The sequence below is a fragment of the Salvelinus alpinus genome, chromosome 8 (assembly GCF_045679555.1).
Source record: "Salvelinus alpinus chromosome 8, SLU_Salpinus.1, whole genome shotgun sequence".
NCBI lineage: Eukaryota > Metazoa > Chordata > Actinopteri > Salmoniformes > Salmonidae > Salvelinus > Salvelinus alpinus.
Genome location: NC_092093.1, coordinates 67,756,381 through 67,770,588, shown reverse-complemented (window position 1 = coordinate 67,770,588; position 14,208 = coordinate 67,756,381). Strand labels below are relative to the sequence as shown.

General features: G+C 45.1%; 1 protein-coding gene across 5 annotated transcripts in view; it reads right to left on the bottom strand.

The window, feature by feature from the left end:
• Positions 1-14,208, bottom strand: part of LOC139583570 (receptor-type tyrosine-protein phosphatase N2-like) — a 278,697-nt gene that overhangs the window by 29,508 nt on the left and 234,981 nt on the right. For all 5 annotated transcript variants that reach the window (XM_071414794.1, XM_071414797.1, XM_071414792.1 and 2 more), the window contains 2 exons: positions 11,032-11,247; positions 7,399-7,617 (listed from right to left, as the gene is read on the bottom strand). In XM_071414794.1, the coding sequence (XP_071270895.1) occupies positions 7,399-7,617; positions 11,032-11,247 (435 nt within the window). The remainder of the gene's footprint in view (positions 1-7,398; positions 7,618-11,031; positions 11,248-14,208) is intronic.

The window sequence follows — 14,208 nt, the reverse complement described above, 5'->3', positions numbered from 1 at the left end:
AATCAAACAAAAGATAATGAATTTGAAATGGAAAAGTAATTACATATAGCAGCATTTAGAGAGGAGGGATGGGGAGGGTACCGCCAGAATATTTTTGATTGTCATTCACTGTCTAGAATAGATCTAATGAAAGGCAATTCATGCCTATGCTGTAGACCTGCTCTATTTCAGTGGATCTCTAAGGCCTTCCTATCTACACACTGGAGCAGAATACTAAACCCATGTCAACAGGCAGACCGACAGACAGACAGAAAGATTTCGGGGGGGGGGGGGAGTAAGTTATGGAGGTGTTGGGGGAGGGGCCACCAAAAACCGCTCCTCGCAATTAAAGACTCCTGAAAGGTTTCTCTGCATTGGAAATACTTCAGTGTGCTTCAATCATCGTCTTTCAAACCGCTTGCACAGCTCCTGATAAGATTGTCTGCGTTTAAGCTGTCGCTTGGAGAACAGCAAAATTTAATTCGCCAGAGAGACAAGGAGAAAAGAAAAGCAGGGGGATGAAAAAAAGCCAACGTTGCTCCTCTAACAAACCAGGTCTTATGGAGCTCAGAGGCTGGGGCGGCTCTGGAGAAGACTCTTTTTCAGAGGAACAGTGTTCGCCTGACGCTTGTATCAACGCTCCCCGCGGGGTTAAACGGTTTAGGCCGTCATTGTGTAAGGCAGGAGATTACAGACTCATAAACTGATGTGGGGGATCAGCCGGGTAATACAATGAAAGCTATACCCAGTAGTGCTATGCTTTTATCAAACATTTAAAAGACAGTGGAGGTGAGTCGGGAGAGAGAGGTGATGCACCATGTTTATCTACAGCACAGTTAAGGCTGCCAATTAAATCTCAACATGGATACAACTGACATGTTGTCACGTTCCTGACCTATTTTTATGTTATTTTGATTATGTTTAGTTGGTCAGGGCGTGAGTTGGGGTGGGCATTGTATGTTGTGTGTGTTTTGTTTAGTCTATGGGTGTTGTATTGTGTATGGGTTAGATAATTGTGAGGTTGTCTAGTTATGTCTATGGCTGCCTGGATTGGGTCTCAATCAGAGACAGCTGTCATTCATTTGTCTCTGATTGGGAGCCATATTTAAGGTAGCCATAGGCAGTAGGCTTTTGTGGGTAGTTGTCTTGTTTAACGTTTGTTGCTTGTCTGTGCACTTGCGTTATTTAGCTTCACGATCATTTGTTGTTTTGTTTGTTTGTATAGTGTTTTCGTTTCATGTTCATCTTCGTTCATTTAATTAAAAGAAGATGGCTTATTTTCCTCATGCTGCGTTTTGGTCCGAATCTCTTCCACACGATCGTGACAGAACTACCCACCACAACAGGATCAAGCAGCGGGGAAAAGGGCAGCGACAGCAACCGCAGAGATCCCAGGATTCATGGACATGGGAGGAGATCCTGGACGGCAAAGGACCCTGGGCTCAGCCAGGGGAATATCGCCGTCCCAAGGCGGAGCTGGAGGCAGAGAAGGCAGCCACAGCCCAGGAGCGCTGGTATGAGGAGGCAGCACGTAGGAGAGGCTGGAAGCCCGAGAGGCTCACCCAAAAATTTCTTGGGGGGGGGATAAAGGGTAGTGTGGCGAAGCCGGGTTGGATACCTGAGCCAACTCCCCGGGCTTACCGTGGAGTAAGAGGGCGTCGTACTGGTCAGACACCGTGTTATGCGGTAAAGCGCACGGTGTCCCCAGTACGCGTGCTTAGCCCAGTGCGGGCTATTCCACCTTGCCGCACTGGGAGGGCTAGGTTGGGCATCGAGCCGGATGCCATGAAGCCGGCCCAACGTATCTGGCCTCCAGTACGTCTCCTCGGGCCGGTGTACATGGCACCAGCCTTGCAGGTGGTGTCCCCGGTTCGCCTGCATAGCCCAGTGCGGGCTATTCCACCTCGCCGCACTGGCAGGGCTACGGGGATCATTCAACCTGGTAAGGTTGGGGAGGCTCGGTGCTCAAGAGCACGTGTCCTCTTTCACGGTCCGGTATATCCGGCGCCACCTTCCCACCCCAGTCCAGTACCACCAGTGCCTACACCACGCACCTGGCTTCCAGTGCATCTCCAGAGCCCTGTTCCTCTTCCACGCACTCTCCCTATGGTGCGTGTCTCCAGCCCAGTGCCTCCAGTTCCGGCACCACGCACCAAGCCTCCTGTGCGTCTCCAGAGCCCTGGACGCACTGTTCCTTCTCCCCGCACTCGCCCTGAGGTGCGTGTCCTTAGCCCGGTACCTCCAGTTCCGGTACCACGCACCAGGCCTATAGTGCGTCTCAGCCGGCCAGAGTCTGCCGTCTGCCCAGCGGCGCCTGAACTGCCCGTCTGCCCAGCGGCGCCTGAACTGCCCGTCTGCCCAGCGGCGCCTGAACTGCCCGTCTGCCCAGCGGCGCCTGAACTGCCCGTCTGCCCAGCGGCGCCTGAACTGCCCGTCTGCCCAGCGGCGCCTGAACTGCCCGTCTGCCATACGCCGTCTGAACTGTCCGTCTGCCATGAGCCTGCAAAGCCGCCCGTCTGCCATGAGCCTGCAAAGCCGCCCGTCTGCCATGAGCCTACAGAGCCGTCCGCCAGACAGGAGCCGCTAGAGCCGTCCGCCAGACAGGAGCCGCTAGAGCCTTCCGCCAGACCGGATCAGCCAGAGCCTTCCGCCAGACCGGATCAGCCAGAGCCTTCCGCCAGACCGGATCAGCCAGAGCCTTCCGCCAGACCGGATCAGCCAGAGCCTTCCGCCAGACCGGATCAGCCAGAGCCTTCCGCCAGACCGGATCAGCCAGAGCCTTCCGCCAGACCGGATCAGCCAGAGCCTTCAGCCAGCCATGACCGTCCAGAGCCGTCAGCGAGCCATGACCGTCCAGAGCCGTCAGCGAGCCATGACCGTCCAGAGCCGTCAGCGAGCCATGACCGTCCAGAGCCGTCAGCGAGCCATGACCGTCCAGAGCCGTCAGCGAGCCATGACCGTCCAGAGCCGTCAGTGAGCCATGACCGTCCAGAGCCGTCAGCGAGCCATGACCGTCCAGAGCCGTCAGCCAGCCATGACCGTCCAGAGCCGTCAACCAGCCAAGAGCGTCCAGAGCCAGCCAGCCAGGATCCGCCAGTCATTCTGGTGTTGCCCCTCATTCTGGTGTTGCCCCTCATTCTGGTGTTGCCCCTCATTCCGGTGTTGCCCCTCATTCCGGTGCTGCTCCTTATCCTGATGATGCCCCTTAATTTAGGTGGGGTTATTTGGAGGGTGGGCATTGTGAGGGGGATAAAGAAGCGGGGATTGATTATGGTGGGGTGGGGACCTCGCCCTCAGCCTGAGCCACCACCGTGGACAGATGCCCACCCAGACCCTCCCCTAGACTTTTGGTGGTGCGTTCGGAGTACGCACCTTGAGGGGGGGGTTATGTCACATTCCTGACCTATTTTTATGTTATTTTGATTATGTTTAGTTGGTCAGGGCGTGAGTTGGGGTGGGCATTGTATGTTGTGTGTGTTTTGTTTAGTCTATGGGTGTTGTATTGTGTATGGGATAGATAATTGTGAGGTTGTCTAGTTATGTCTATGGCTGCCTGGATTGGGTCTCAATCAGAGACAGCTGTCATTCATTTGTCTCTGATTGGGAGCCATATTTAAGGTAGCCATAGGCAGTAGGCTTTTGTGGGTAGTTGTCTTGTTTAACGTTTGTTGCTTGTCTGTGCACTTGCGTTATTTAGCTTCACGATCATTTGTTGTTTTGTTTGTTTGTATAGTGTTTTCGTTTCATGTTCATCTTCGTTCATTTAATTAAAAGAAGATGGCTTATTTTCCTCATGCTGCGTTTTGGTCCGAATCTCTTCCACACGATCGTGACACATGTAAATATATCCAGGGACATGCACAGTACGGGAAATTAGCCCCTCTTAATATCCCCTCTTCCGCCATTCACTATCAGCTGAAAATATTAACTTCCAGTCATATCTTTGTCAAAAAACAGTAGATCGTATTTCACAGCAGTTTTTTGATTCTAAAGTTCCAGGCTGGGTCCCAAATTACACCCTATTCCCTATATGGTCCTCTACTTTTGACTGGGGCACATAGGGCTCTTGTCAAAAGTCATGCACTATGTCAGGAATAGGGTGTCATTTTGGATGCAGCCCCAGTCATAGTAGATAATGCACCAAATGACAAGCAGTGTATTAGAGGGCACATGTAGGTCCGATTTATAATGCCTCATTGCAGTAATAACAGTAGATGTACTCTAGTCACTAGCAACTCAGAGGGGTTGGCTGTCATTGACTACACATCAACTACTTTAAATAAGAATTCTTTGCTTTCCCTTTGAGTGAAAATTACCAAATTTGCACAAAAAAAAAGTAATTGTCACCATCTCTATCATATCATTCTGATGACTGTTCTTTGTCAGCAGTGAGCACCAATCTGCATGTTGGCTGCTGTGTCGCCGATGCAACAAACAAACAATGCAGTCTTTTCAGAAGTGACGGTTGAATGACAGGGTGTCATGAACACTTGACAGAGCCATTTCCATGCAGTTCTCTTGACAGAGTGGAACAAGTGCGTCTCAATTAGCACCTTATTCCCTATATAGTGCACTGCTTTTGACCAGGGCCCATACACTGTAGCTCCACAGCATGACACCCCATCCACCTTCCCTACACAGACCTATACACCCTATATTAGTAAATATTTGATCAATACATTCAGAAGGGCTACAGAATTGCCACCAGTCAATGGCTTATGCACCTACTCTTTATCACAAATTGTAATAATTGTGTTGTTTATGTGGGAGCTGGGATTTGTATGTAGTGATGTAGCAGCCTGATTGTGGATGGATGAAGCAGCGGATCACCTCATCTTCTAGAGGCAGAGAGTGTGTGTCCCAAATGGCATCCTATTCTCTACATAGTACACTACTTTTGACCAGAGCCCTATGGGCTATAGGGTGCCATTTGGAACGCAACAAGAGTAACAGGGCTGAATAAATAAGGGATTAGTAACTGGGCTGTCAATCAGAGGTTCTGAGAGGATGGATGTCAAGGAAACACTGAGTAATCCCCCTAACAATAGCCCTCATTGGCCATAAAGAGCTGCTACATTAGATACAGAGAAAATACAGACACAACAGGTGACACAACGTTGCTACTGTTGTGCCACTGTAATGTTACTGTAATAATGGGTACAGTCAGCCGACATGGCTATATGAACACACCTATTTGAAGATGACGGCTGACGTTCTGGTCAGAGGTGCTAAGGACACTCAGTCGTCAGTTGCTCATTCTCTGTTCCCAGAGTCCCTAACAGTAACTGAATATGAAATACTGAGGAGTCACAGGGAATGCCATGGGGAAAGTAGAAAGTGTCTGAAAAGAGTAGTAGCTTCTAAGAATCTGAGGTCGGGGGGGGGGCAGCCTGGAGAGGAAGGGCATTGCAATCAGTCCAATCAATCAGGGATAGAATCAAAAGCGAACAACTTACTTGTCCTTGATAAATTGCCTGTCTTACTCTAACAAATGATTCATTTTCAATTAGATTTTTTTAAGACATGGAAGTAAGCCATCAAAATAATGAAATGTTGCCTAGGGCTTGCTATCGATTTTCTAAAGGCAACAAATAAGCATTTACAGAGGGTACATATACAACAACGGCAATTATATCAACATCACGACCATATCTACTGGACATCATAAAAACAGTACCAAAAACAAAGCATAACTATGTAAAAGCAATAGAAGCATTACTGTATGGAGTTATCCATGGTGCTGAAAGCCTGCCAGTAGAATAACATAGCTGGTGTTACTGTTCCTAAAAAGGCTGTTTGTCTTTGAATATGTTTGAAATTGGATACATATTGTGCACTGAAAAATCCTTACCCATTCTAATTTATGGTGCATAAATATGGGTGACCAAAACACACAGACTGCATGTTTCAACATGCCTCAGCACCAGAAGGTCTAGCAAAATAGCAGAGAATAAAGTCTAGGCAATCGTACAAACTAATCCCACCATCGCTGACTCTGATTTTGAACCTAGGAAGTTATTATATACATTTCACTCTACAGTACTGAACACCTGTACTAAAGTGTGACTGTATTTCCTGGAGTAACTTAACAGTATGTGGTTCATGGATCTGAGCCGGAACTACAGATACAATATTAACAGGTCTACATCCCAAATGGCGCTCTATTCCTTATTTAGTGCACACATTTGAACAGGGCCCACAGGGCTCAGGGCAAAAGTAGTGCACTACAGTATATAGGGCATAGAGTGCCATTGGGTGCAAAACCCAGGTGAAGCATGGAGAAGTGTAGATTGGGCCAGAAAGAGCCTCCTACTCCAGTGTTAGATGTAGGTGTGAGCTATAAGATAGCCCCACCCAGCATGAGAGCAAGGTACTCATCACTCCCACAGTCCATGCTGCATGAGATCCACAGAGGACAGGACTGGTCTGAGATCAGTGATACCAAGGCAATTACATGTGGTTAATCGATCACTCAGGAGTCAAAACAGAATCAAGGTCTGTGTGGTTTTTATGTGCGTTATACTTAGCTTTTCTGAAGAATCTGCAGTGAATCTGGTTGATTCTTATTGTATTGTTATCAAATCAAATATAAAAGACCTGTACATGGTGTAGAACTTTGTTGTAATGTAAAGGTCAAATATGTTCTATTCAAATGTTTTCAAAAGAGGTGTCTCAACCAGCCTTGACATTTGCAATAAAGCCCAGTCATTATGGCAAATTCAACACGTTATTCATGAAAACACTGCAGGCATCTTTCCAACTCTTTTATCAAGCTTGTCTGCAGTGAATAAAACAAAAGTTGTGCAAAATTCAAACAATCCATTGTGTGTGCAACTGAGGGGCCCCACAAGGAATAATAATAATAATGAAACATTCAACTGACAATCAGCGTGGTAATGATATTTCACTTTAGAGCAGCTCTCATCCCACAAAGCAATTTCCGTATCACTTTGGCTTTAATAGAGAAAGAGCAGGAGGGAGAGAGAGAGGGAGAGAGAGGAGAGGGGCAAGGAGGAGGGATAAAGAGAGTGACAGTGAGAGCGAGGAAACAAGAGCAAGAGAAAGAATGGCAGAGATGACAGGGCAAGATAGAGCGAGAGTAAAAGAAAAAAAGAGGAAGAGAGATAGAGATAGCAGGAAAGACAGAGCTGGAAATAAAATGAGATAACCGCAGAGATGTAGCGAGCATAGTGAGAGAAAGGGTTAGAGAGACAGAGCCAGACAGACAAACAGAATAAAAGCTGGAAGCTGAGAGCGAGGGGAGACATCCTATAAATTACCCACACTACACTCCATACTGACTCCAAACATCAGGCTCCTCGCATCAGACAGACATACTGTACATATATACATACACTCAGACAGACAGGACAGACAGGCAGAATATAGGGTACTGTAGCGGCACGTATGTTGTTGTACCAGTATCATGTGTCCGGTGGAGATGTCCATGTTGGAGGGGACAGGCTCTTCGCACCAGGAGGAAGTGGAGCTACGGGCCGAGGGGCTGGCTATGGGTCCCCCATCGCTGAACTGAGAAGACGAGCTGTTCAGCCGCGAGAGGCGCCGCAGAGGCTCCGGGCACTCCGCACGCTCCGGACGCTCCGATGTCCGCACAGCCATCCGCTGGCGACACAGCTCCTGCAAAGGAGAGTGGAGAACCTGATCAGGCATTGGTTGACTCTTAGCTGATTCTTAGTGCATTATCATTGCAAATAAAAAGGACTTCTAAATGGTGTAGGACTTTGCTGTTATGTCAAGGCAAAATATTACAATACAATATTACTCCAATACAAAATCCAAACATACATTGTTTTGAGATTGAGATTGTATAAGACTGGGATATCACTGTGACCTATGGAGCATGGTTTGTAGCAAACCTATTTATATAAATGATGTCAGGAAATAGAAATACAGTTAAAGGTCATGAAGTGACCTTCAAAAAACTTGAATTGCCAAGGTCAAGCCAGTGTATTGCCACCATTTGACAAAGCAAATAATAATAAACTGTAAGAATACATTGGGTGACTGGCTCGCAAGGGATGTGTTAATTTGTTTTTAAGTATTGATTTCCATTTGTGTAAATGTGGTAACAATTTCAATGAGCCACTTGTTTTATAATGCATTAGTTACTTATGTATTTTCTTATAAGGAGGCACAAGTTATTATGAGGACAATAGTTAATAAAAAGATGAGCAACAAAAACAACCAAAATCAATGATACTGCCCACGTTCAAAATCTAACAACCATATTCATCTTTAGGTAAGAAATATATCTGCTTCCATCACCCAAAGAGATTAAACAAGGAATCAATACTTCAAGCCCAATGGATTTTCTTTGAATTGAGCATCCACCCTTATTCGTAACAACAAAACTACAACAGAAATGAGCAACCTACGTATTCACATGTACAGTAGGCCTTTACTTTGGCATTTGGATTGAACTTGTACAGATGTAGGATCTTCATTTGATCACCCTGTTGCAGGAGAACTTCCATGCAATGCATTTGAGGTTAAAAAAACGCTTCGGAAGTATGTAAGGTACGTTTGCGGCAGGTAGCCTGGCGGTTAGAGTGTTGGAGCGTTGGGCCAGTAACCGAAAGGTCGCCTACATCGGTGAAAAATCGGCCGATCTGCCCTTGAGCAGAGCCCTTAACGGAAATTTTCTCCAGGGGCGCTGCACTTCTATGGCTGACCCTGTAAAACAACATATTTCACTGCGACAAAATGAAGATCGTACATCTGTAGGTGTGATTATATTGGATTCAGAAGAGACTTCTATATAAAAACAACTATCCCTCTGCTGCCACCCCACCATGAAGATTACTCCTCTCTGCATATTGACTCGGCTTTTCTCCCATCATGCCTTGTGCTCACAGATGCCCCATTAGGGATTCAGAGCCTGGGCGTTATCTAGCCAGCCAGTCATCTTCCCACATATCGAAAAGGAGAGAGAAGAGAAGAAGAAAAAAAACACCTCATTGTTTGAAGGGTGCAATCTTACAGGACCCGAACCCCCTCTCTCCCCCTTCTTCCTCCCCTACTCCCGATAGTGTCAGTCTTATGTGCAGCTGGAGATTTCTCCATTATATTCACAGTAATCTGTGAAGCCCATCGTGTTTGGTGTGTGGCCTGCACCAGTCAGACCCACAGACTGATCTTCAACCTCAATTAATAACCAGGGGTGCATCCCAAATGGCAACCTATTCCCTATGAAGTGCACTTCTTTGACCAGGGCCCATAACAGCAAGCCAGAAGAGCAGAAGGCAGTCTCTTCTGAAAGGAGCGCATGGCTACTAGTCTATCTCATGATCTATCATTGAGATATTTCCCTCTAGGGATCAGCACCTAAACCCTGGTCTAGGATCAGCTTTCCCTACGTCTAACCTTAATCATCATAACCATGAGAATCTGCCCCAGGCCATGTCCTCAGGGCACTTTCCACGTCCACTTAATAATTAATCCAGTATCTCTAGTCTACACCTTTACAGAGTCAAGGGTTGCGTCTCAAATGGCACTCTATGCCCTACATAGGCCCGTAGGGTTCTGGTGAAAAAAAGTGCACTAAAATAGAGAATAGGGTGCCATTTGGGACGCAAGCCCTGTTTCTTTTCAACAAGGGAAAACAAATTGTAATCCAGCAAACAAAAACTATAGTCAGAATACTCTGAGAATGTACTACTGTACTTGCTAGGGTTGGATCATTTAGTTAACTTTGCCAAAATGTCCAAGTTGTCCAGAAATCCTGGTTGGAATAGGAGGAGGAGGGAATGAGCAGGAAATCAGTGAATCCTCCAACAGGGATTTCTGGGAAAACCTGGTAATTTGGGGAAAGTTACCAGAATTGTGCAACCCTTATACTTGCTATACCCTAGAGCTATATCTGTAACCATGAAATATGTTGTACACACATGGAGGCCAGACAGTCTCATTGCTTCAAGTTCAGTGTTAAAGCAAATAACAAAAAAGAAGGACGGTATAGAGTTGAGATTGATTGCTAAACCACTTAACTGGCAATACCTGCCTTAACAGTTGACATGCTACGTTCACATAACAATTCATTTGTTCTTCTAGTAAACATGATAGGCTCCAACGACACCTATTGTATTGTAAAAATAAAAAAAGATTGTAAATATTGTAAAAGTCCATTAAACCAACAAAATAAAAGAACATTGAAGAAACAGGGGCCTGAATGAACGGTTACAGAACAAAACATTTCTCTGCTTTCTTAATGATTGTCCCTCTTTAGTGTGTACAATCGGGAAAGGCGACACTGTGGAAAGCTGATTAAATATTGAGCATGTGAATGTGATGGGTGGATGTGCACTGAGTGCCCATGCTGAGCACAGCTGAGCCCAGGACAAAATCAATACGAGCCAGCCAGCCACCCACCCAGTCAGCCAGCCAGCCGCTGGTCCTGGAGGAATGGAAGGAATAGGTCATACAATGAACCCGTTCCCCTGCTGAAAAGGCTCTCCCCTAGTCACAGGTCATAGCCAATACAACCATCAATGGAATATCAAGGCTTTGTCTGGAGTTTAGACCTCTGGATACAGTTGACTAGCCTTGTTAAACCAGCCTGAGTGCAGCGGTCAGTCTGGTTTTACAAGGCTAACATTTGACTTGGATGGTAAAAAAGCCAATGTTTATTCTATTTCCATTTTTTAGATTTTTTATTTTTATTTTTTATTTTTTTAAAAATAACAATCAAATCACAAATGACATTTTTCCATAATACAAAATCAAATGATGTGTAATCTTGCAATTAGGTTACAGAAACGTTACATACTTTACATTCTATTGATAACCACCCTTAAATCACAACCTAGCTCTATCATGAACAAAGAGACATTTTACAAACAACTGTTACAAATGTGACAAAATCAACCAGATATTCCCTTCAAATCAAGTCATTCAAAACACAACGACTACGTGTCACTGCAGACCAATCAGAATAAGGCTAGCGTCAGGGACCGGGACCAGAGTGCATTCTCTACCAGCAGAGCACTCAGCGGCTGCACTGTGATTGGCTGAAGCCGAGGAGGCTCCTCTCACCTGATAGGTTGCGGTTGCATCAGCGCTGGTGTCAGTCCCCAGGCTGGCTAGTTTCTCCTTCAGTTGGAGGTGGGAGCGGTGGCGCAGGCAGAAGAACCAGCCAGACACTGCCAGCGCCCCCGTGATCAGGACCATGGAGATGATGGCCAAGACCATGAACTGACCAGACTCCAGATGACTCTCCTTGACCACCGGGATCTGTTTCAAGCTGCCCTTCTGGGAAGAGAGAGAGAGAAAAGGGGATGAGAAAAGGCCCTACACATCTGCACGCACACACATACAGATGTTGAATGTTAAACGTAAAGTGTTTTGAGGTTTAAAAACTCTTCTGGAATGTGTAATTTTCACTTAAAAGTGTCAAACTTGATTTTCCCATACAAACAATGTATCAACCCCTACAAAAATGTCCATGAATTATAATCCACATAATAATTCACGTTTCCTGTTGCGGCAGAATTATTTTCCTGCTGTAGCAAACAGGATCAAATTAAGATCCTACATCTGTACACACCAGTGACACAATTTACAAACACGGAAATGGACATAAATCTGGCAGCAAAAGGAAAAGCATAGAAAAGACTTGGGATTTCTGTCATTTGTCTTCCAGAAATACAGAAACAAACTCGCACAGTATTTCCCTCCCTGTCTATCCCACCTACGCCCACTCATCCCCACCTAGATTAACTTCCTGCCCACCCCACTCATTACTTTACAATAATAGTAGTTTTATAGTGTGCATTCAAACTCCCTCAAGCTCTATTACTCTCTCCTGTCCAGCCCACACACTGGCTGCTCTATAGTCATTTAGGCCCATTTTGTCCTGGCATGGGGAGACCTGCCATTGTGCAGCTACAGGAGGTTTGGACAGTAAAATATTTCACTAATAGCCTTCCAGCCTTGAGTTTGGCTGAATTAAGGCCCTGGCCCAGGCCCCTGAGCTAATGGCTAGGAGCGCCTGAAAGTGGGATCTTAGATTGTGTGTACCCAGCAGAAGCCCACTAGAATGGGCCTTTCAGAGACGTTGTTAACCCCCTCCCCGGTGGTCACCGCTAAGCCCAAGAGAATAGCTTGGTATTGGCATGGTATTGTCTCACAGGTCCCTGTTTGGCTGCCTGGCTGGGTCTCAGTAAGTGCATGGACCCCTGGGAAGGTTTTAGCACTTTCTAATAGAATATGAACCCAGATGCACTGCAGAGACTTTGGACGAGCGGCCAAACACCATCAAGTATCCTGTCTACCTCGATCTATTCAATGCACTCAAATTTCCAACAATCAGAATTAAAGAGGGGTTTTCAACTTCAATCAAATCAAAAGCACAAAACAATCATCAACCGCTGAAACATGGTACTTAGTCCTAGGGGGCAAAAGGGTAAGGTACACATTTAGCAGCATCTATAATTTGTATCAGAAAATAAATACATTCATAATTACAATGCATGAACACCTTAACCTTTGGTGACTTTATGGATGCTGAGGCCTTTGCTTATATGCTCACACTGATTACCGTGCAGGTCTGTTGAGTGTGTGTGTATGGACATGGACATATTTAACTATTCTTGTGGGGACCAGAAGACCAGGAATAGTAAACGAACAAAAATTTGACCAACTGGGGACATTTTGTTAGTACCCACGAGGCCAAATGCTATTTTTAGGGAGGTTAAGGTTAGAATTAGTGTTAGGGTTAGAATTACGTTAAGGGTTACGGTTAGGAGCTAGGGATAGTTTTAGGGTTAGGAGCTTTGGTTAGGTTTAGGGTAAGGTTTAAGGTTAGGTTTTTGGGTTAAGGTTAGGTGTTAAGGTTAGGGTAAGAGTACGGGCTAGGGTTAGGGAAAATAGGATTTTGAATGGGACTGAATTGTGTGTCCCCACAAGGTTAGCTGTGTGTGTGTGTGTGTGTGTGTGTGTGTGTGTGTGTGTGTGTGTGTGTGTGTGTGTGTGTGTGTGTGTGTGTGTGTTTCTGTTGATTACAATGGATGTGACTCTGAAATACAGCTTCAATCAACAGTCAAATGGATTTGATACCAATAGAGAGGTCTAAAACAAGTCCTGTAATAAACCGCAGAGAACATACAGTATATGAGTGAAACAAAGCTTTGGCTACCTCTGAGCTATTACATCAATGCTATCCTTTGACAGATTGAATATGAGGGAAATTATTAAATATGATAGATAAGGATAAATGTAAGCTGGATTGTTGAGGCTTGGTATGTGCATATGAAACTGTAGGAAGGTAGCTTTAGTCTACTACAGCAGCCCTTCCACCCCTTGTCTGTCTCTCTCTCTCTCTCGCTTTCTCTCCACCAGCTTAACACTTCTAAGCAAGCCACATGAAAAGGGACTCCATGAAAAGAAATGTTCTTAGTTTACATGACAATAAATCATTAGTTTGAATTCAATTAACATGAAAATATATTGTGACATGTCTAGTGTTTATTTCATGTTTGCTCTTCTAAATGTTGGGGAGAAAAATCTGAGATTGTGCTTTTAAGGTATCAAAATATGTTATGCCATAATTACAACAATATTATACTGTGCTATAGTTCAAATATTATTCTGGTATATAACTTCATATTAAATAAAACCGCTATAATGACAACATACAGTGACTAAAATATATTTTGTAGGAAGCTGTTAATTGATCCTAGCAAAAAAATGCAGATTTAAATAATCTTCACACCCCTCAATATGTCCTTTCAAGACGTATCTAAGAGGATAAAGATAACAAACGAAGAGCATATTCTCTTTAGGGAAAGAGAGAGAGGACTCCCATTTTACGCCAGAGAGGAGTTTTTGTTAATTAGCGTGAATGGAGAAACGTAAACAGAGGTAGTCAACTAAGTAAAAAAAAACAACAACATTTAAACAACCAAACAATCATTAAAAAAAGTATAAACAAATAAATCACATTGATTTGTTTGCAGATCATAATTTTCATGTATGTCATAAATATTAACGTGTATAAACATTATAAAATCACACTATGATTATTGACAGGCGTATTTGAGCTTCCGGGTGGCGTAGCGGTCTAAGGCATTGTGTCTCAGTACAAGCGCGGTCACTGCAGTCCCTGGTTCGAATCCAGGCTGCATGACATCTGGCCATGATTGGGAGTCCCATAGGGCGACGTGCAATTGGCCCAGCGTCGTCTGGGTTTGGCAGGGGTAGGCAGTCATTGTA